The following is a 24473-nucleotide window of genomic DNA, read 5'->3' as shown; positions in this document are numbered from 1 at the left end:
TCTATAGAAATACTGCTTTACAGTCAACTGTTTAGCTCGGTAGTCGCGGCCTGTCTCGGTATTCCACTTTAGTTAGCTCAGTTTTCAGCTCGTTCAGTATCATTCAGTATTGAAAATGGCGGCGAAGAGTGGTGGTCATGATGAGTGGCCCTCGGTGATGAAACCGATATTAGGAACGTCACCGCGTTCATTTAACAAAAATGACGTTATCGATCTCGTAAAGAGCATCGTTAAAAGGTAGGTGTAATCGGTTGCAATCTTGCAACCGGGTTAAACCTTATTTTTCTCGATGCAAAATACGCCTCTCCTTAGCCAAGCACAGGAACGAAAACTCAGCTAACTATCGCGGCACAGACTTCGTCCGATCTTTTATTTGGTTTGGAATAAATAATATTCTTTCTCTGTTCTCTTTTTAGCGAAAATAAATTCGTTTCTCACGAAGATCAATATGACACTTTTTATACGGCGGTCGCTGCCTTGTCGGCGGATTGTATTAGCGGTTGCGCAAATACGTGTAAGTACTCGCGCATCTGCGTGTGGACAACTACACGGAAATGTTTTTATATTAAACTTCTAAAACGTCGTTAATTGTAATCGATTATTCCGAGATTGTCGCAAGAAACGACAGGAACGAAAAAGCCCTAAATAAGCAAAGCTAAACATGTATTTTAGAGTTGTCAAAGTATTTTATCTAAAGATAACGTTGAAGGTTTTTTTTTTATTTTTATTGTTTTACATTCTCGGCTATATACGTTTCTTTGTTAGAGCAATCTTGGGATAGCAATTAAATTTAAAATATTTAAACGTTTTTCAATACAAATTTGTATATATCTTGTATATAAGTATTTAACTTTATAAAATATTACTTTTAGTTACCAAAAGTCAACTACCTATTGTCTGTCAAGCATGCAAAGTGTTGCTTACTTATCTTGTGGATAAATTGCCACAGCAACAAGCACAGTCAGGAGATACTACATCAACAGTTTTAACAACAAAGCAATTATTACTTCCAATACGTGCTCTATGCACAGGACAATCTCTACTTACATCTACAGAAGAAATTTCACTTGTTTCTGTTATAAAAAATTCTAAAGTACCATCTTATGTAACAGTTATGTCAGGTGGAAAAGAAAAAGAGTCCTCTCAACAATCAGTAAAAGAATCTATGCGATCTCGTTGTGATTTGTCTACTAGTATTCTTGAACAATTGACAATGCCATTACAAGATTTTTCATCATCCTCGGTTTTTACTAATGAAAGTTTGGTAGACAGTACGAATAAAAATACTAATATTACAAGTTCAAGTGAAACACATTCTGATACTAAGGTTTGTATTAATAAATATAAATGTACAGATATATTTTATAATATGCCAATTTATATTGCAGATGATGTTTATAGCAAACAATATAAGCACATTACAGAATATGGGAGCAGGTGATACTTTGTTAGATATGTGTTTAAATCTTCTACATTTATCTCGATATACTAGAAAGTATCAAGGTTATTTATCCAAGAAAGCATTCAGTTTGCCAGCAAATACCTCAGAAGCACATATAATAAGACATAGTCTACATTCTGTTGTTAGTGACATTAATATTGTACATAATGTAATATCTCTCCCAATACTTGAACCTTTGACACCACAAAAATTAGAAAAGTTGTCACTGTTGACTATGTCTTGCTTATACTGTTCCATTGCAAATGCAACAGCATCAAGTATAGTCGGTATAACAAATGCAGTATCACCTAAATGCAGTACAAATACTGCAACAAATACTCAAGCCAATCAGAATGTCAAAACCACAGATGAAGAATATGATACTTTAGCAATTACAGTTGTTGAAAAAAGTCTGGAGATATTTGGTCAAGTTTCAAACGTTATAAAAAATAGCACGCGTGCGGGAGGACATGTGAGTAATAAGAATAATTGGTTTATAAATACATTAATCTCATATTTTAATTATATAATTATTTTTCTTCATCTATGCTAGATTCTACAAAATCATTTACTTATTGGAGTGTGGCTGCTAGACTCTGGATTGCAAGCGCAATTAACTGTGAGCAGTTTTAGTGCTGCAGATAAAGGAAAAGAAGAAAAAGGAAAATCGCCAAGCAAAGCTCGTGACGGGAGTGGACGTGTAAATCTTATGAAAGTGTAAATATTATATTTTACTTTTTAAATATTAATTGCAAAAAGTGCAAATTGTTTTTATTATATATTATCACGATTTATTTTTCAAATTTTTTTTTTTTAATAATGTTTAATATTATAATTTAATAACCAGTATACAGTACACCCTTACTTTTTAATGAAATATATATTGATGTAACAATTAGGCAACAAGGATTTGGTGTATTATCAGTGGCATTAGCATCTCATGCATTGAATTTAATGAGCGCGCTTTTGGAAGATGTATCTATTGAAGCCAATTCGGACATAGTTGTGGCAGTTCCAGAACCGGCACCGCTGGATATTTTATCTACTGCTACAGCATTACAAAGAGCAGTAACGTTCCTACAAGCGGTGCCGTTAAATCATTTGTTATTTTACCTTGCTACTATTAGTTACAGAAAGGTATTCAATTATTTTATATGCTTTATCTTATTTGGCCTAAAACCGCGATAATGTAATATTAAATTTTAATGTTTTTTTTTTTAATTGCAGGCGTGTACATTGAAAAGAGTGCAAAAGCATCCTTTAGAAGGAGATGCATTGAGTCAATCTGACTCTACTACATATTATGAAGATCTTTTAAGTTGCTCAGAGAATTCCACTGATGAGGGTAATATTACAAATTCATTTACGATAATGTATTTTAATTATGCGTTTATCTTGTATATATTAAGTATATGTATAGAACAAACTATTATGTCTGCAGAGGAGGACAGCGAACCAATTTTGGGTTTATGGTTTGAGGAAACTATTGCTCCATCCGATGAGACGTCAACAAATACTAATAAAGAGACAAATAACGAAACAAGTGCAGAACGTACTACCATTACTACTATTGTTCCTGATAATCGAGAGCCTCACGGTGTAAGTTTCTATATATATAATTATTTGTTTATCATTGTTTTAAATTACAGCAAACTTGTTAATTATTGATTTTTTTATTTTACAGTACATTTCACTTGCGACAAAAATATTTCAATTTATGAACAAACACTTGATTGGTAGTCGAAGTACATACGTTCGTGAATATGTAGTTAATGGTTTAGTTGAACAACAAATGGTAATTTTGGCAGCAATTATAAGAGATTTAGATCACGAAACGGCAAGAACGGAAACAGGTAAATTTACATAGTTGTATATTTTTTTTTTTAATTTAAAAATCGTGATATTGTAACGCAAAGTTATATTTTTAGGTACAATTTCTGCATTCTATGGTGCTACGTTAGGTGCTATGTATTCCGAGTTTTCTCAAGCTTTAAGTCGTTACACGCATAATTTACTTGCATGGAATACCTTAAGCGAATCTTTACAAAATACCTTACTTCAACATTTGGGAGTGAGTCCGTGGTCTACAGAAAACAGTAGCTCTACCACGTGGCCTCTACAAGTGTATCCGCGAACTCTCAGTGTACTAGCGCAGGTATATTGTGATTACTAATACTTAAATTATATTAAATAAAAAAATAGTTAATATTTAATCTTGATGAATTATGCAACAGAAATTTTTAAAAGATTTTATGTAATTAGGTGTTGTTACTGAAACCGCAATTAGAAAGAGAAGCTGCTTGTATAAGTATATGGCACCGATTAGTAACAACTATGGTTGAGAATGTATGCAATCCTCAAACAACGTATGAAGCTGAAAATGAGGGTACGATATAACAGATTTTATTACGGAATTTTACTAGTAATATCTAAAATATTATTTATTGATAGAATATTAACTATTCTTGTTCACTTGCAGATTTAAATGTTGAACATGCTCAGTTGGTTCTCTTTCTATTTCACTCTTTAAATTTAATGCAAAAGAAATCTGTATTGCTTGTAACTGGAAGTGGTGCAGTGCGGTGTAGCGAAGCCGTTAAAACACCGATGAAAGATTCTCAATTGCTGCATTTATCCCGATTATTATTATTACTTGAATACATGATGAAACATCTGTACGATGCACATCCGGTATTGCTTGAGCAGGTAAGATATTTATAAATTTCTATTGCATTAAAATTTTATATAAAATAAATTGCATTATATATACATATACATAAATTGTCATTACTTTATATTGTAATGTAAATTATTAAAAAGAAAAAAAAGTTTAAATATATTTAAACTTATTTTATCGTATTTAATAATTTACTATTTGCAATATTTTATTAGGATTTTGTAATGACATAAATGTATCAAATGCTAAAGAAAATTACTTTATTAACAAGATACCAGGGCCACCAGTGCAAAAGTACTGCTTGAGTGGTAGTAAACGTCTTGTACATTTATAATATTTATTATTTTATTATATATATATATAACACATTAATTATTTTATTTTTTAAATAATAATTAGCTTTGTACTTGTCTTTCTTTACATAGGTACAATGGAATCTATTTTCTGCGACGAGCTTGGTATGTGATACAAAAGACGGAAGTAAACAGACTGCCAGAGCTTTTACTCCTTGGGTAGAAATAGAAGATAATTATCGTAAATATGGTTCTCAAGACGAATTCTCAATGAAGCCACGTTTTTACAATTTATCAAGAACGGATTTTAATAATCAGGATGCACCAAAGTTGGACGGATTGGTTTGTTATAAATATAAATTATTTTAGAAAAAAAGTATGATCTTAATTGTAAAAAAAAATTATGTAAAATATTTTTTTATGTTTTATAGGCCTGTAATTTTATTTTGGGCACTCCGGATAAAATGAAATATCCTCTCTTAGTTGATGCATTGATTGATATTCTGAACGTTCTGAATCAAACTGATATGCATAGAAAAAACAATACGGATAGCAAGGAAAAGATCACGTTTACTGGACTATGTGCAATTCAGTATTGCTTTTCAATATGCTGGGAATTATTATTAATGCTACCGCCTTCGACTCCTTACATGAATAAACTTGCTCTCGGTGAAGAGATACCAGCTGGACCTATGCTACTTCATTCTTTGATATGGGGACCGAGAGCCGCATATAAAACTTTTACTGGTTGGATGAAAGATTGTTTAGTTAAACAAGGAATGTATACACAGTATGCGGAAAATTTATTAAAAACAGTATCGTCCACTGTAAACTCTCTTAAATATGATGTCACACTTGCGAAGAATTGCATCATTTCGCTTAAACCCGAATATAATGCTACTGACAAAATAATGCCCAAAGAATCATTACCGAAACTTGGTTCGTTATGTATACTGGCTGCAGTAATAGGAAAACTGCAAGTTCTTATGGATGAGAGTATATCGAAAAATCTTACTGAAAATATTGAAACTTCCAAGAGTACACAGAATGCAGATTCTACACCTTCAAATAGAACTAAAATGATAATCGAAATTCTACCGCATATTTTATCTTTAACAGATGCCATATTACTATCGTGTCGTTCTAACATATTATACCATACGTTTAAAACTGTTGAAGAATACAGAAAATATGGTATGCGGGATTATTTAATTCTAGACAACATTTTATCGATGGCAGGCGCAAATTGGGAAACGGAATCGTCATTAGTTTCATTTTTACCAAGTTCCGTTAAATCCGCTTTGGATAAATGGAAAAATATTGCGTTTGCTCCCGTGCCTTGGAATACATACGCAAATGATATAATACCTGCAGAAAGTTACATTTTTACTACGGTGAATTATCACGTCAGTTCTTTATCTGAACATCCAACGTTCTCCATTAATCCGTCATTAAAAAATTTATTGTATTGCTTGGTCTCATTTATGATGGAATACATTAGTCCTGCAACGACCCCGGAACCACAATCTAACGTACATTCTCAAGCTGTGGACATTCTTATTTCTATATCAATGGATGCTCGTACCGACTATCTACGAGAAATGGCTGTCAATACTCTGACTAAAATATTAGGACAAGATAACGATAATGAAGAACGCGTTTTACGAGAACATTTGTTTGTACTAAATCACACGTACAATCTGATAATTGAATACACCGATAATACAGACGGATCTATTGAAGTTGTTATAGATGAAGATATCTTGGATCAGTGTATAAAATATTGGGAAAAATTATTGGAAAAACCTCTTGGATGTAAAGCTTTGGACATGTTCTTCGCTCCCGACTCGAATCATAGTCTCGTATCCGTATTATTATCTATAACATCACCTCAAGCTTCGCCACAGTTTAGCACTTACGTTTTTCAATTCTTTAGTGCATTATTTAAAACTACTGAAAAACCGGGCGACGGATCGCTCGATCGCCTTTGCAATTCTGTAGCCAGTTTCGCTAATGTCGAAGACGAGAAACTACAAACGTGGTTAAGACACGTTATACTGGGAGTAACAAATATACCGGCGACAAATTCCACAGCGAATGTACCAACACCCACAGCCGGAACTGCGAATACATTGGTAACTGTTTCCGGCACGTCAGAAGAGAGTCAAAAGCCGGATGAAAAAAATAATGCATCTAATAATGAACAAGCTCAATGGACAATTTCTGATACTTCTAACAATCAACATACAACTACTAATGACGAGCAGATTACGATTCATGAAAACAGTCGCTTCTTGCGGGCATTAACAAATTACATAGTGAAAGATAAAAGCAATTTCAGTGCGAACGTCTCGATAACTATTCTTCAAGTTCTGATACCGCTAACATACCAAATTTTATCTCCTATTATCGAAGGCAATCGATTCGTACATTTAATGCATATTATGTCTACGCTAGCTGATGCTGGACAAGAAAAAGGACACACGTTATTATTTAAAGCTGCTATTGAATGGGTGGAACTTTGCAAGGAGCAAATAATGAACAAAGATCCGCAATCTTTCGATAAACCATCGCCGTACATTGAAGCGGAATGCTGTATATTAAATTATATAGCCGACGTAGTAGGCGCGATTTGCCCGCAACAAGCGCAATCTCAAGATCGAGCTATTAGTCCACCGTGGGAAGGTGCTGTACCGAATAACGATGTAAATGATAGCGATTGGATCGACGAAATTCCACACGACGACGATGACAGCGCGGCTGAAGATTCAGACGAGGATAGCCTTTGTAATAAGCTGTGTACTTTCACAATTACGCAAAAAGAATTTATGAATCAGCATTGGTATCATTGTCACACGTGTAATATGGTCGACGGAGTCGGAGTTTGTACGGTATGTGCGCGAGTCTGTCATCGTGGCCACGATGTTACATATGCGAAATACGGAAATTTCTTTTGCGACTGTGGTGCCAAAGACGATGGATCGTGCCAGGCACTTACAAAACGTAGCCCGCAGAGTTCGGAACATCAAGTAGGTAACAATATTCCATATAACAATGCCGGCGCGCCTACGGAAAATAATTTGCTGCTTACGAGCAGTTTGCGCCGAAGAGCATCTAGTCCCGTGCATTTGTATGATAAGCACGAAAGAAGCGGACGCGATACGCAGAAACAAGCATATTTAACGAAGCAATTAGAACCGTCTAAAGATTGGATATATTCTCAATTATCGAAGAGTGGATTAGTATCTTCGTTGGTGGATTTAATGCGAGTGTTAGTACCTGCGGTAGATTCGTCTTGCCAACGATATTCACCGGTTGGATGTCACGCCCGAGCGCAATTGGCGCTTAAACGTCTACATACGCTTGACAAAAAGTTTGAGCACACGGATCAACTTATGCTACCGACTTTGGGATCACAGGAAGGCGCGTTTGAAAATGTTAGAATGAATTATTCAGGAGATCAAGGTCAAACGATTAGACAGCTACTGTCTGCTCACATGATACGACGAGTTGCGATGTGCTGTCTGTCGTCTCCTCACGGTAAACGACAGCATTTAGCCGTGTCTCACGAGAAAGGAAAAATAACTGTATTGCAACTTAGCGCCCTACTAAAGCAAGCTGACTCCTCTAAAAGAAAATTAACTCTAACGAGACTCGCATCGGCACCGGTGCCTTTCACTGTACTCTCGGTTACTGGAAATCAATGGAACGAGGATTTTTTGGCTGTCTGCGGTTTCAAGGATTGTCACGTGCTTACATTCAACAGTTCCGGAACAGTGTCCGATCATTTAGTATTACATCCACAGCTCGAAAGTGGCAATTTCATTATTAAAGCATTATGGCTTCCCGGCGCGCAAACGCAATTAGCGCTGGTCACAGCTGACTTTGTTAAAATTTACGACTTGGGAAAGGATGCGTTAAGTCCACAATATTATTTTCTTGTGCCGACGGGAAAAATAAGAGATTGTACTTTTATGCACGCGGAGGATGGTACATTTCATATGTTACTCATGTCTTCTGCCGGATATATCTACAGTCAAGTTATGGACGAAGACAGCCAAGCTAAGCACGGTGCTTTTTACGTGACAAATACCCTCGACGTTTATCATCCGGAAATAAAAGACACCGGTCAAGTAGGAGGCGGCGGTGTTTCCATCTATTATTCTCATGCTCTACAATTATTATTTTTTAGTTACGTTTGCGGTAAAAGCTTTATAGCGCCACTGAAACATATGGACGCCGATATTACAGTGGTATTTCAAATTAATCTCGCTAGCAGCAAAACAAACGGCAATAAATCAAACAATAATCAGCCGCAACCATTGTGCCAATGGAGCGAGGTGGCGAATCATCCTGGATTAGTCTGCTCTATTTTGCAGACCAGTAATAATCCAGTGATATTAATGATTAAACCCGATACAATTATGATACAGGAGATCAAAATTATGCCCGCAAAGGCAAAGATTATGGACATGGTCGCGATTCGACATCCCAGTTCAAACGCCGAACACCGCACGACTCTGATATTATTATGCGAAGACGGAAGTTTAAGAATCTACATGGCTGGTATGGAGCAAACAGGATTTTGGATGTCGTCTATCGTGCAACCGATTAGCACTACGATTGGCATTAAGCCAGCACGAAAGAAAAAAGCAAATAAAATGGGAAAACCGTCAGGATCTATCACATTTCCTATTGATTTCTTCGAACATTGTCAAGTGATGAACGATGTTGAATTCGGCGGCAATGATCTGTTGCAGATCTATAACGTCGCACAGATTAAACATCGTTTAAACACCACTGGAATGTACGTGGTTTCTACGAAATCTATGGGTTTTAATGTAGAAGTTATGAATAACGATGTAATTTTGGTAATGACGGGAATAAGAGTTCTTTTCGGCAATCAAGACATTCAAAAGGCACCTTTGTACGTTGAGGTGAGTTAAAAATAATTATTATATTGTAATTATTATTTTTTAATTGTTATATATGTAATTATTATTTTGTAATTATTATTTTTTAATTATTATATATGTAATTATTATTTTTATAATTATATTGTGATTTGCAACTTTAATTTTAATTCTAATTAGTTTTATATTTGTGCATTTATATAGGTATTTGGTAGAAGTATTCGAACTACGCTAACGAGGAGCCGCTGGTTTGATATACCTTTAACGAGAGAAGAAAGTCTCCAAGCTGATAAAAAATTGACAATTACTTTTGGGCCATCTCAAGATCAAGAGGGTGTTATTATGGTTGATTCTATCAAAATGTATGTCCACAATCTTATTTAAATAATTTCTAAATATCTTATTATTTGATTACATCGAGTTTTTTTTTTATAAAGATATGGAAAAACGAAGGATGCATTTGGATGGCCTGAAGAAATAGAAGAAATTCAATCTTGTCCACCAACATCTGCACCAATAACAACAGTCAATAATGAAAATGATAATACTGTCGTATCTGCGCCTTTGTCTTCAATCAATAAGTACGTTAATAATTACTTTTTAATAAATAAAATATGTAAAATAAGTTAATTATTTGATAAAAAAAAGTATTATTTAATCTATTGTATCAGAACGGCAAAGGATAATTCAGTTAACATGGAAAGGTAAGAAGATACATTATAATTTGATTATTGCACAGATAAAATAGAGAAATAGGTAATTTAACAATAGATATTTTGTACAAGATGTTTGACATAAAATTTTGCTATTAAATTTTTTTTTATAAATTTACAGGATGATATCGAGCGTTTTGGAAGTTTTGGAATCCTCATTTATTTTATCCTCATACGATGACAACAAAATCTCATTGAAAACTACAGCTATTGATGTCGCATCGCGATTGTTAATATTACCTACTCCACCATCAGTGCAAATGCATACAACAGCTTTGTTAGCTGCTCTTCATAATACGAAACAAGCTTATCATCTTCATAAGGTATACAATAATTAATTATTTATTAATTAATTTTAACAATTATGTGCATTCTTATATCTTTTTATATTTTTTTTTAGGATTATGCATTATTGTCACATGTACTTGAATCTTTAAAATCAATGAGGGAAGCTAATGATCCTGCGGATATAGATGCGGAGAATTTTTACAGACTAGTACTTATTGTTCGTGCTGTTGCTATTTCTCGTCCACATAATCTTGCAAAATTTGCTGAACAATATGCGAATAAATCAATCGATGAAAGTGCCAGTACGTATTAATTTATAATTAATTGATATCGTTAAATGTTATTTTAATTTTTGGAATTATTTATTTTCAGTACCAGTTTTCGAAAAAGATCGTCTAGAAGCTCGTTCGAACGCGAAGGGTGATGTAAATCAACACTTGGTCATTCAATTAATGGAAATATTATGGTCCCTACATATGGCGTATCCTAAAAATATGGCACTTGCGCCAGTAGTTGTACCGGGGCTTACGCATACCGAAGGAACTGTCTACGCAATCGTGGAAATAATTCATGCTTTTACAATATGTGACGTTGAAAATAATACTGCGATAGCCGCCAAATTATATCTGCAATTGTTACTGTCGTCGGATACTACTATCAGTTTTAGCGCCAAGCATGCAATAATCAGAGTACTTAGGCCTAGATACAGACGTAGAAGAGTGTATATACCAAGTCCGCCCAACTGCAGTACTCCAGGTACAAAAATGGAAATAATTATAAAATTTTAAAATTATAGAAGCAATTTTAAATAATTTTAGATTAGATTAAGTAAGAATAAAAATATAAAAATTTAACGCACTCATTATTTTATCTTCTGTTTGTTATTATTGAAATATTTTTGTAGGAGTTGTTGCTGAAACCGAAGAAAAATCCGCGTCTGTACCATCTCAAGCATCTCAAGACACAGTAGAGCGCGATGTAGAACAACAATTTGATATTGAAGCCGTCGAGGCAGTGGATAGAGTAGCGGTTATGCTTGGCGCTGAAGGCAATCAAAATTCGGCCGCCGCGAGGGTGGTTAATCACCCGTTAGAAGCGTTACTCGGCGCGGCTAATTTTCCGCAATTGCTCGATATGCCACCGGATGCCGACGACGAAACAATGGTAGAACTCGCAATAGCCCTTAGTTTACAAGATCATGAAGGAGCCGCTGATCTACAAGCACTGCGCCAAGGATTCCAGCAAGGCTTCCCTAATTTACAGGGTATACAGAGTCTACAAAATCTAAGTGACTCTACGTTGCAAAGTTTGCAAAATTTAGCGACACAAGGACTGGTTCAAGTGCCAAATGCTGCTCAGGTAACCATTTAACATAAATTTATATACGTGGCATGCATAAATTATTTTAAGGATTCGAGACATCTGGGAAAAAGCTAACGATCGTAATCTATTAATTGTAATCTTAATTTAAAGTTTTAAAATTTTAAATTAAAAAAAAAGAAAAAAAAAATAATTTGCCGCATAAATTATTTTTGTTTAATTAAAATGCCTGTATTTGATAATTAAGATTTCGATATTTTTTTCTAATTAGGCTCAAGAAGGTGGACATTACTCTGATACGACCGCTTCAGCGGGTGGTTCCGACGATGAAGGATCAACTGCTGCAACTGACGGTAGTACCCTTCGAACATCTCCCGCCGAGCAAGTAAGTTATATCTTAGCATATTTTTTTTTTTTCTATATTATTCCCGTAAATATGTAGATGTAAATTAATAGTTTTAATATTTGTACGTATCGTGATAATACTTGAAACACGTTTTATATTAGGGTGGTAGTGGTGGGAGCAAAGGTAGCGAAAGCAGTGGAAGCGATAGCGGAGGTAGTGCTGTTGATAGCATGACAGGGGAACATAATGTTTCTGGCAGGAGTTCTGCGTACGGAGATAATGCTCCCGACAGTGCTATGCCTCCGATTGGAATTGGAATCAATCAAGCGCAACGCTCTGAAACTAATACTCTGGATGTACCTACTACTTTCACTGTAAGTTTCACGTACTTTATGAAACAGTTTTTAAAAACAGAAAAAAACGATATATTTATTTAATTACTATTAGGCTACTGAGCAAGAGGAAGGTACCGAGCAAGAACAAGGCGTTGAACAGGAAAGTGACACAACTGGCGAGATTACGATGAAACTACATGCAATACGGCTCTTATTGTTAGACAAATTTACGCAATTTGTACCTAATCTAATCAATGTTCGAGGGGTGCTTGCTATTCCATTTATGCAGGTACTGTTTTATAATATTACTGATTAAATTTTATAAACAATAAACAGCAATTTTAAAGTTTTAATTTTGTAACAGGTTGTATTAATGTTAACTGCGGATCTTGACGGTCAAGACGAAAGAGATAAAGCGTGTGTGGAACGTTTGCTGCAAATGCTTGTGAAAGAATTGGAAATGGACAAGCCTGATACAAACAACATATGCGAGCGTAATAACAAAAGAGAAGTTCATTTAGTTATCATGCGCTTATTAAGTAAGTGAATAATTGTCTATTTTTATTATAAATTTATATTAATATGCTGTGCATATTATCATTGATTTATTATTTCTTAGGCGTTCTTATGTCTCGATCGAAGTATGCCGCGAAAACTTCCTCAGATAATCCTAACTTTGTGTCACAAGCTACTGCTGCGATCTTGAGCAAAGCTGGTATCATAGACTATTGTCTAACATTATTACAGGCCTTACTTGATTATTGGAAAATGTAAGTTTATTTTACCTTCGATATAAATATACTAATAATTTAAATATTACGAGACAAAAATTGGAGTTTAATTAAAAATTTATTAATCACGAATAAATTCATCATTTTCACATAGAAAGGCATATGTCATCTTAATTTAATATTTTATTTATTAGCACGAATACAGAGGAGTCTAGTACTTTGATCGGAAGTCAGTTACTGAAAGAACATCTTACTACATCGCCACCAGATATGTCACCATTTTTCCTACGACAATATGTTAAAGGCCATGCTGGCGATGTATTTGAACCTTATCCTCAATTATTGACGGAAATGGTACTACGGTTGCCGTATCAGGTGCACAAGTACGCGGAAAGTACTGTGGTGCAACCTGCATTCGAACAGGTTATTAAAAATAATTTTTTAATGACAGATTTTTTTCTTACTTTTAAAAATTGATTATTAATTATATATATTTTTATTTCTAGCCGTGGTATTTCTATCTTTGTGAATACATGATGTCGTATCAAACTCCATTTGTCAGACGACAAGTGCGTAAATTGTTGCTTTTCATATGCGGTAATAAAGAAAAATACAGGCAGTTACGAGATCTTCATGCTCTTATATCTCACGTGCAGGTATGATACTTTATTATATTAAATTCTCTTTTATTAAATAAAAGTAGTATTATAAAAACTAATTAAAATATCTAATTTTATTACTAGTCTGTACAACAATGCTGTACTACTGGTGGTTATGATCCGCCAAATGCTCGTCCACATTCCATCAATTTGCCGTACGATTCTTTAGTGGAATTAATCGAACATCTTAAATGTTGCGTGGAAATTGCTACTAGCCGTACTGGAAACTGGCAACGATTTTGTTTAAAACAAAATACCGTTCTGTCATATCTTTTTGCTATTTCGACACTTTTGGACGAAGGTGTAAACCCTACAGTACTTCAGTTATTACAGTGTGCTATTTGCTCTAATAATAAATCTAAGGAAGCAAAGGATGCTAAATTAAAGGTAAATATAATCGAACTTGCTTGTAACGTGAGATACAACGCATGTTTTAATATCTAAACTTTAATTAGGATTCGAAATCGACGACTGGTACAAAAGAAAGACGTGAACGCGAAAAATCTGAGGACTCTGATACGGAGGCAAAATTCGAAGAGGCACAATGCTTGACGTTAGTGGAACAAATTCAAAAGCAAGTGCATCCCACATTATTGATGAAATTTATACAAACTTTTCTTCTTGAAACGAACAACACGAACGTTCGTTTGCAAGCACATTCTCTTATATTAGCAATTTACAAGTAAGTTATCAAAATTTATTATTTAAAAAGTTTATTGATTAAAATGCAAGTGAAATATATGTAAATGTAAAATTTAATTATACAATAAGAGTATAAAATTATTTTTAAAATTTTAGAAATTGTGGACCGACGGATCAAGAAGTTTTATTGGATCTTTTATGGCGTTTGTGGCCTCTCGTACCAGCTTATGGTCGAAAAGCGGCACAATTTGTCGATTTACTAGGTTACTTTTGTTTGAAAACGCCACACGCTGGAAAAAAGATGCATACGTATATGGAGCAGGCAGTTGCCGTTTTACATGCGCAGAATCAGTTACTCGCGCGACATCCTAACGCAAATCTTTACGTAAATCTGGCACAATTCGTGGAACTGGATGGCTATTATTTGGAGAGTGAACCTTGTCTTGTATGCAATAATCCTGAAGTGCCAATGGCAACAATCAAGCTGTCATCGATTAAAGTGGATTCTAAATTTACAACAACGACGCAGATCGTAAAGCTAGTCGGCAGTCATACTATCAGTCGTATTACTCTTCGTATAGGCGATTTAAAAAGAACAAAAATGGTTCGTACTATTAATGTTTATTACAACAATCGATCAGTGCAGGCTGTCGTAGAATTAAAAAATAAACCAGCCATGTGGCACAAAGCAAAAAAGATTACGCTTGCCCAGGGACAGACGGAAGTTAAAATGGAATTTCCCCTGCCGATAGTAGCATGCAATCTTATGATTGAGTATGCCGACTTTTACGAGAACATTCAAGCTTCATCTGAGACATTACAGTGTCCGCGGTGTTCTGCCAGCGTGCCAGCAAATCCTGGCATATGCGCGAACTGTGGCGAAAACGTATTTCAGTGTCACAAGTGTCGAGCTATTAATTATGATGAAAAAGATCCGTTTCTTTGTCACGCTTGCGGATTCTGCAAATATGCTAAATTCGATTACACCCTAACTGGCAGACCATGCTGTGCCGTTGATCCTATAGAAAACGATGACGATCGAAAGAAGACGGTGGCGACGATCAATACTTTATTAGAGAAGGCGGACCGAGTATACAAAACTCTAATATCTAATAAACCTACATTAGAAATGCTTCTAGTTAAGATATCGGAGCATCGTTTGGATCGAGGATTAGAAGACGGTATACAAGTGTCCGGCAGTACTCAAGTGAACAGAGCGATTCAACTACTCGCTCAAAGATATTGTGGGGAGTGCAAAACTTCGTTTGAGGAGCTTAGTAAAATTATTCAACGTGTTCTAGCATGCCGCAGAGAGCTTGTTGCATATGACAGAAATCAACGTGGACAGAGCAGTTCGCAATTGTCATCTACTTCGAACGAAATCACGAAGGATGATACAATAGTTTCACCGGTCGGGCGTTGTTACGGATGTGCATCCGCTGCAACAGAGCACTGTCTGATATTATTACGCGCATTAGCTACTAAAAGTGTAGCCAGAGATGTTTTGTGTAAACAAGGATTAATCCAGGAGCTCGTTGAGCATAATTTACGAAAGGGTACAGTACAAATGCAAGAGGACGTGCGACAACTATTGTGTCTCGTTACGAGAGACAACGCACAATCGACCAAAGAAATATGTTCGCTATTAACTAATCGAATTACACTGACGCTTCGCGGACGAGTCGCTACTCCTAATCTTTCGGTTGCTGTGAGACACGAAATGGCTCTTCTTGCGGCACTTGTGCAAAAAGAAGATTCATGTTGGGAACAAAAATTACGATGCGTAATGCAGCTATTTTTAACGGCTTGTAAAGAATCGAAAAGTCCTGTTGTAATGGAAAGTATTATACTGCCATGTCTAAAAATTCTGCAAGGTCTCATTAAACCCGAACAACCAGTATCAAAGAAAAATAAAGTAAGCATCAAACGCCGCGTTCTTCTTTTTACCGTATATTATTTTACAATTTGAATTTTAGGATAAAACCATCGAGTCTTTAGCGACTGTACAACCACCAGAAGACGTTACTATTGACGTGGGTAAATGGATTAGCGGGGATCCTAAACATTCATACTCCGAATGGCTTCGTCGCATGCCGGCTAAAAAAACGGAACCGTCTACAATTAAACCTCTTAAAAAGGTTTGTCTACAAAATAGAGCAAGTAAATTAATATTTAAGTCAGTAAAATAAAATAAATAAGAAATTGGAATTCTTTGTTTCAGGAGGAAGTTCGCGTGCTATATTTGATGGAAAAATATGGACATCGGTGGCATCAACGTTGCCTGAGGCATCAAGGCGTTCAACCATTGAGATTATCAGACGGTGCCTGGCTGAAAGAAGTTCTCTTTAACCCTAGCTCTCGTTTAGCTCGACAAGTGGCATGTAACATGATTGAGAGTTTATGCCAAGGTATAGAAAGAAAAAAAGAAGTTCTTGTTTTGTTAACGTGTTACTTGGAAGAGTTGCGCACCGCTGGCGAGAGCAGCACTGAATTTCTTACATTGTACCAAAGTTTAATCAGACAATCGCCTTGGAAGCAATTCTTAGCGATACGCGGAGTAATGACTTTACTGGCCGAACTTTTGACACGAGAAATAGAAGAGCTACACAGACTAGAGGAGACTACTTTAACTAGCGATCTCGCTCAGGGATATTCATTGAAAATGCTTACGGAACTCTTGGCAACTTTCTTAGAACAAGAAAATATTAAGCAACAATATAAAGGCCGTCTAGTCGGCGCGGTGTTAAATGGTTATCTCTCGCTTAGAAGGCTCGTTGTTCAGCGTACTAGATTAATCGATGATACGCAAGAGAAATTATTGGAACTCTTAGAAGAAATGACTACTGGTAAATAAAATTATTTTTATTCTATATACTTTTGATAATTATATGCTTGTTATGAGATAAAAATTTTATCTTGCATTTTGTTTAATGTGTATTAGGCACCGAAGAAGAAACTAAAGCATTCATGGCAATATGCGTTGAAACGATACAAAAACAGAATCCTCAAGATGTTCGTACTCCTGTATTTATATTTGAAAGATTATGTTCGATTATCTATCCGGAAGAAAATGACATTGGAGAATTCTTTTTGACGCTTGAAAAAGATCCACAGCAGGAAGATTTCTTGCAGGTGAGTTTGCGCGTTAATTTATAAATAAAATCTTTATGCTTATTACAAAGAATACTTTTATTCCTTTGTTTTAAATATATTTTTTTTAGGGGAGAATGCTAGGAAATCCTTATAGCAGTTTAGAACCCGGTCTCGGTCCACTTATGAGAGATGTCAAAAATAAGATTTGCCAAGATTGCGAGTTAGTTGCACTTTTAGAAGATGATAATGGAATGGAGCTTTTAGTTAATAACAAAATTATTAGTTTAGATCTTCCCGTTAAAGAGGTAAAAAAAATTGATTTTATGTCAATTTTCTTTTTAAATGTAAAATCTATTTAAAATATACTGCTTTTTATTTAGGTTTATAAAAAGATTTGGGTATTGGAAGGTGGCGAATGCGATTCTATGCGCGTAATATATCGTATGCGCGGTTTACTTGGAGATGCAACTGAGGAATTTGTTGAAACTTTAAATGCTAACAGCGAGCAAGAAGTGAACAACGAGGAAGTTTATAAAATGGCTAATGTATTAGCAGACTGCGGTGGTCTTCAAGTTATGTTAGACAGATTAGCGGCGATACACGATGTAAATCGTGCAAGACCTCTTCTTCAAGTGCTATTGAAATTATTTAGACTATGTGTAAAGGTAAAAAAGAACCAAGAGGTTCTAAGTAAACCTGAATTAGGAGCAGTAACTGTATTTTTGGACGTTCTTCAACGTTGTCTTGCGACAGAGTCAGAAAATTCTCAAGCAAAAATTACCGAACAATTATTGGATGTAAGTAATAATAGCAAAGAAAAAAGGAAATGTTTTTACTTAATACTGTAATTAATAATAAATGCTTGATATTGCTTTCAGATTATGGAAACGATATTGGCAAACGCGGCGTCGCAATCATTTAGTGAGTTTGAAGCATTTTCGCGTACTCTCGGTGGTCCGGAACATATTAAGGCACTTTTATCATGTACGCAATCTACGGCAGTTAGACAAAGTGCTAGTGTGCTTGCTCATCTCGCGAGAGTTTTAGCGGCATTAACTTACAGCAATAAAGAGAAAATGGCACTTTTATGTGATTACTTCAAACCCGTATTAAATTTTTACAAATTTGATTTTGAGCACACTTCTGAGGATGAACAGAAATTAGAATTGTTTTGCATACTTACTCAAGGCATTGAACGAAACGCTATCGGTAATACGTTGAAAGATTACATCATAAGTATGGGCATAGTAAAAGATGCCTTTGAGTATATTACCGTAAGTATAAAGCAATATTAATATAAGAATATTTTATACATGAATTTAATAAATATTTTTTTATATATTTTTGCAGGTGCACGCTCCGTGTGTTAAACCTACGCTACTACGCACAGATAGCGATGAACTAAAAGAATTTATATCTAAACCGGCTCTGAAGTACATCTTAAGATTCCTTACAGGATTAGCTACAGATCATGAGCCCACTCAGGTAATGGAGACGATATATTTTATTTTTATAAACCATTTGATAGCAAAAGTTTAAATAATTTATCATTTTATTTTAGTTAACGGTCTCGCAAGTAACTATTAGCATTATTCATCGGCTGGAGCAAGTTTCCTCAAACGAACATGTAGGCTCGCTAGCGGAGAATTTGTTAGAAGCGTTATGTACTAATAAACGGGTAGCGGAACTTATCGAAGAAGCCCGTCAGCACACGCGTAGCGAGAAGAAACGTTTAGCGATGGCAATGCGTGAGAGACAATTAGGTGCACTTGGTATGCAAACGAATGATAAGGGCCAGGTCACTGCCAGCGGAACAATTCTCCAGCAGATGGAGGACCTAGGCGACGAGACTGGATTAATCTGTGTTATTTGCCGCGAAGGATATAAATTTAAACCAAACTTGGTAAATATGTATTTTATATTATTCGAAATGGTAAAAATTTTCTTTATTACTTCCCTCAATCACGTTAATTATTTCTTTGTTATAGGTATTAGGAATTTATACATTTACGAAGCGCTGTAATGTAGAAGAATTTGAGACGAAGCAACGAAAAACTGTGGGTTATACGACTGTCACGCATTTCAACGTAGTCCACGTGGACTGTCATATGTCTGCGGTGCGTTTGGCACGTGCTCGAGACGAATGGGAAAGCGCTGCATTACAAAACGCTAATACGAAATGCAATGGACTACTGCCGTTATGGGGCCCGCAAGTTCCAGAGTCTGCGTTTGCCAGTTGTCTAGCTCGGCACAATACCTATCTGCAAGAATGCACTAGTCACCGTGATATATCTTATTCATCGACTATTCATGATCTAAAATTGCTTCTTTTGCGATTCGCTCAAGAGAAAAGTTTTCACGAGGATACCGGTGGTGGAGGTCCCCAATCTAATATGCATATAGTGCCATATTTAATACACATGGCTCTGTATGTCGTTAATACGTAAGTATATTTTGATAACGTATTAATAATTATAATGAAGAGTAAAAGAATGTTTGACGATTGCAAAATTAAATAGCTGAGATATGATAAAATAAACATTTTAAATGTTTTTTTATTTTTTTTGCAGAACGCGATCGGCAGCTAGGGAGGATAAAGCTTTAATGACTTATCTGGAAGTACCACCAGGCTCGGCGTGGCTTGATAATTGTTATGAAGCAGAGGGTCCATTATATCAGTGCACCCTATCGTTACTTTTATTTACACCTACTCGTTGGAAATCGTATAGACTTACGCATCTAAATCGATTGCTCGTACTAGCACATCAACGTTATGTGTCCCCTTCAGCTACTACAAAGACTATTATGGAACCAAGCGCTAAGGATTATGCAATTTATAAAAACATTCTAATTTTCTTTGGTCTAGTGGATTCTATTTATTCAAACTTCTTTAAGGTTCGGAATAATTTCAATAATAATTACCTACATATTAATATAGTAATTATATCTCTTTGTCTGAACCATAAATTTATATTTATAGAAAGTAAATGTCTTATCCGATGATCAGTGGCCTTCGATTTTGGCTGAATATATTAGGCACAATGACGAAGCCATGCTAAAAGCCTCGGAACGCGTGCTTTCGTCATATCGCGATGAATTATTGCCATGTGCATCATTTGAGGAGTTTTGCGATATTGTTGGTAAGTTATTAAACGCAAGAAATAGAAACTAACATACTAAATTGCTTTTAAAATTCTTCAACGAATCTTTTATAAATTCTAAACTTGATTCTTGTTAAAATCTTTTAATTATTCGTTTATGGTCTGATTAAACTGTGAATATTTTACATTTGCAGGCTTATTAGAAGATATAAGAGATCCTTCTACGTATATTACTGATGTCTTGCGACGCCTTGCTTGAAGGTACTGGAAGTTCTCATTGTGTAGCTTATTACATTATCGTTATCTACGAAACGGTTTTCTTTTTATTTGTTCGTTTAATCGATATAATTTAAAATGTTTATATTGAAAAGGTTTTCGTGTTTCATATTAAAAATTGATTTAAAGTGAAAATGATCTATCTTGATACGAATGGAATTCTCAAGGTGAGCATTACATTATACATTGTGATGAAAAATATAGATTATTATAAATTATTCTTCGCTGGTATAAATCCTTATTTGTAGACAGATGTGTATATGGAAAAAAAACTTATGCTTTAAAATACGATTAAATAAAAGTGTTTAAATATATATATATATATACATTTATATATATGTCAATTTTTTACTAATTATTTACTATAAATAATAATCGATTGCACACATACGATATCGATCGCAAATAAGAATTACGTGTACGACTTAGTTTCCACGTCTTGGACTAGATGGCATTATTAATTGGAACGGAGCAAATATCCGTTACATATCTTGTGAGTTAGTATGATTGAATTGTATGTACTTGTAGCGTATTCTCGTGTTACATATGTTTTTTATATTCACGCATTCACGGCCTGCAACCTGCAACCTCCGTTTCATTTAATTCCGGACACGCTTGCGTCGAGAAGGTATTACGGTCAAATTCTGATAAATATATTACTGAACACCATTTATATGAGAAATATTTTGCACGCAGATCAGAGTACTGTCTTATTTACGTTGAAGTAGTTGTCGGCCAACTTGGAGCGGTGGCTATCATTCAATCAAGCCGAATAATTTAAACAGCCCGTATTCACGTAGCGAAATCATTTAATATTTGACGTCAAGCATGATTATCGTATAACGGTATGTAATGACCGTTTGTTTGTACAGGTTGCAAGCGGCGCCGTAATTTTCAAATGGTATATTTGTCTCCCTGAGAACGATACTGCAGAACGTTCCTGCATTGTTGCAAAGCTATTTCAAAGCAGCTCGTAAACGAAATCGCCGACATGTCCAGGTACAAAAGAAAATCCATACATTCGCCATAATAATTATTACGATAAAAATCTAAAACGTGCCGCAAAGTGGCTTTGATACAGCGGAGTGCAATATACCCCAAGGCTTCTCAGGATTGCGATTTTCTATCGCTCGCGCTTGGTGCAAAAAACGATGTTATTGTCAACGTACATACGCGGTTACTTTAAGATGGTACGCGCTAGGAGTTGAAAATAAACTCGTTGCTCTAATTCGATACGTTCGATTACGACGACCGACATCGTCGTTACTTAGTCTGATTTCCATCGGCACAGATTGCTTGGCCGGTTAGCGAAACTCGACAATTTCGAGCAAATCGCACGTTCAGATTCTCGTCTTGGATATGACGACTTTAATTAGCGATCATATTTGTGTTGTTCGATACTCTGACTTATTTAAAATCGTATCTTTTTTTTTTCCCGCAGCTTTGTCCGTGTATTACGTGAGGTGTTAGCGAAATCAAAACTTAGCAAAACGTCGGAAAGACGCAGGAAAGAGCAATATCCCTGATGTCAGTACACTACACATGACAAACGCCGAATGTTGACATTTGCAAGGAAAAAAAGATAAGATAGCAGCTGTTAGCACCGCGATCGCCGTTTCTGCGCGTTTTACCATCTACATCATTGTCGCTAATCGTAGAACGTATATGCGTGGAGATCTTTCTCGCACGTGAAAATCAATGCCACCGATAAGCAGCGGAGGCTGCGCCGTCCGTGAAATTGTTTCAATCACCGTAATATTATTACCAGCTGCTTATTTTCGTCATTGCTTTATACTCGAAACGTTTTTGGATCCGGCGATAAAAAAAGAACAAAAAAAAAAAACGACGAAACCGACCTCCGTTTTTTTTTTTTTTTTTTAATCGCATTCCTCGAATTGCAAAGTCTTCCAATCGCGATGTCGCGACTGCTTTCTGTGGAAACGTGACGCTTCTCATTATCGCGCTTCATTATTTACCCGCGTTGTTTTACAAGCACGTGCATTGCGTTTCGCGGCGAAATACCGGCAGAAAACGAAAATTTGCATACTTTATTTAGCCGATCCAATTCTATGTTTAACGCTACATTGCTCGTTCGCGAGGAGCACGTAGGTGTGCGTTAAAGACGCTAACTAAATTGTAAGTCCCAAATATTTAAATATTTAAATGCGATATCCAGACGTGGCTCTTCTAATTGTAAATAATTGCCCTGCGCGCTAATCGTTCCACTTGATTCCCAAATTAAATTTTATTTCGGCAAACCAGCATATGGCACGTGTAAACATCGACAAACTTTTTCCACGCGTAACGACATCGTGTCGCTAAAGCCGTGCTCGTGATCGTCAATCACTTTTACGGTACGTGTTCGGAAAGCAAAGTGTGTTGCGCTCTCGGTGAGCAAATAGCGTTAAGCTGCTTAACTTCTACTCGTAAATGAGATTACATTTAGCAGACTATAGATTTGTTAACGATTACAGTGCAAACGAGCACATACTTTAGCGGTGTACCCTGAAAGGCAGATATGACGTTTGCTGCGGCGACAGCGAATGTCTCTTTTTATTTTACAAAGTTATAATTAAAAAAAAAAAAGATTTAATTTGTGCGCTTGTTAGAGTTCGCGGAGGGCAAGTTCACGCGCGTGAGCGGCATTGTTGCGCAGTGCACCATAAATTCAAATTTTTATCCTAGATCAAAATAGGAAATCAATGCGATCGCATGTTGCTCGTTAGCGTAATCGATATATGTGAAATTACAGCAACGAGTTTCATCGACGCGGGCGTCGTTGAGAAAGGCGGGGGATTGCGACTGATCGCGAATTCGAGCTGGATCGCGTACTCTGAGCACCCCGAAGTGCACCGCTCATAACGATCGCCGCATCGATTTCGCCGTTGCGGTGGTGCCCCCTACGTAGCGATCACTCGCTGGCACTAGGCCCCGTCGAATCATGTGTCGGCTTCTTAGCGGCACTTCTCAGTACGTTGCGGTCCCTGCTTACGTATATATCGTGCGGTGGTCATTCGCGGATTCGGCGCGAGCAATCAGGATCCGAGAGCGGAATCGCGACGAGAAAAGAGAGAAAGAGAGAGAGAGAACGAAAAAAAAAAAGAGGGTGCATGTGTGCGTGTGTGTGTGCGTGTATGTGAGAGTGAGTGCGAGTGCGCGCTAAGCACGGAAAATTCGACTCGATCTAACGAGGAAAAGGAAACAGTGGCCACCGACTATTGTTGCTGCTGACCAATCCGGCGATTGGTTTAACTGTCCGTGTTCTCCCCCCCTTCTTCCCCCCCTGAGCCGCAAGAGCGCCGCGGAAAGGCACGCGACTAGTAAGCGTGCAGCGCGAGATTTCGCGGACCCGGAAAGTGTAGAAAAGGGAACCTCTTCCGGAACTCTTCCCTTCCCCCCGCCCCTCCGCCCCCGTCATCTCGCGCTCGGTCTTAGGGCACTCTCTCGCATTGTCCATCGTGCGCGAACGTGTGTACGCGCGTGTGCATGTGTGCCCCTCGGATTGTGCGACCACAGTGGTGATGTGATTTCGTCTCGCGCGCGCTGTTCCCGTTTCGTTCCGTCGGCGAGCGAGTTACTCTGAGCGCCGCAAAGTGAGAAACAAGTGCTACCCCGGCCGCACGGAGGTTCGAGAGGTCGACCCCC

At 36.5% G+C, this 24473-nt stretch overlaps 1 protein-coding gene across 4 annotated transcripts; it reads left to right on the top strand.

Annotated features, from left to right (window-relative positions):
- The first annotated feature begins 74 nt into the window (after positions 1–74).
- On the top strand, positions 75–21144 carry Poe (E3 ubiquitin-protein ligase-like protein poe). Of its 4 annotated transcripts, none has more exons than XM_070660111.1 (43): positions 75–237; positions 417–514; positions 873–1327; positions 1389–1913; positions 1995–2158; positions 2341–2578; positions 2669–2786; positions 2883–3040; positions 3126–3294; positions 3370–3596; positions 3704–3827; positions 3921–4147; positions 4544–4753; positions 4843–9348; positions 9529–9686; positions 9762–9905; positions 9996–10028; positions 10159–10360; positions 10438–10627; positions 10698–11081; positions 11230–11684; positions 11917–12030; positions 12153–12365; positions 12439–12615; positions 12691–12865; positions 12946–13096; positions 13252–13480; positions 13564–13713; positions 13801–14103; positions 14172–14398; positions 14515–16273; positions 16335–16496; positions 16580–17204; positions 17300–17490; positions 17580–17756; positions 17832–18248; positions 18330–18725; positions 18802–18936; positions 19013–19354; positions 19440–19894; positions 20022–20346; positions 20432–20591; positions 20747–21144. In XM_070660111.1, the coding sequence occupies exons 1-43, from the start codon at positions 116–118 to the stop codon at positions 20809–20811; spliced, it is 15855 nt and encodes a 5284-aa protein (XP_070516212.1). In that variant the 5' UTR covers positions 75–115; the 3' UTR covers positions 20812–21144. The 4 variants fall into 4 exon arrangements, with proteins under 4 accessions (XP_070516212.1, XP_070516211.1, XP_070516214.1 ...); XM_070660110.1 differs by having other exon boundaries at positions 2862–3040; XM_070660113.1 differs by lacking the exon at positions 9996–10028.
- The last annotated feature ends 3329 nt before the right edge of the window (positions 21145–24473 follow it).

Source organism: Cardiocondyla obscurior, linkage group LG08 (genome assembly GCF_019399895.1).
Source record: "Cardiocondyla obscurior isolate alpha-2009 linkage group LG08, Cobs3.1, whole genome shotgun sequence".
Taxonomy (NCBI): domain Eukaryota; kingdom Metazoa; phylum Arthropoda; class Insecta; order Hymenoptera; family Formicidae; genus Cardiocondyla; species Cardiocondyla obscurior.
The sequence above is the reverse complement of the archived record's forward strand: the minus strand, read 5'-3'. Positions and strand labels throughout refer to the sequence as shown.

Bases quoted from the DNA above. Each gene is read 5' to 3' on its own strand.
- Poe (XM_070660110.1), top strand. From the start codon at position 116: ATGGCGGCGAAGAGTGGTGGTCATGATGAGTGGCCCTCGGTGATGAAA. The intron at 10,029-10,158 runs GTAAGAAGATAC...ATAAATTTACAG, and splicing joins AATTCAGTTAACATGGAAAG to GATGATATCGAGCGTTTTGG. The intron at 16,274-16,334 runs GTAAGCATCAAA...TTTGAATTTTAG, and splicing joins CAGTATCAAAGAAAAATAAA to GATAAAACCATCGAGTCTTT.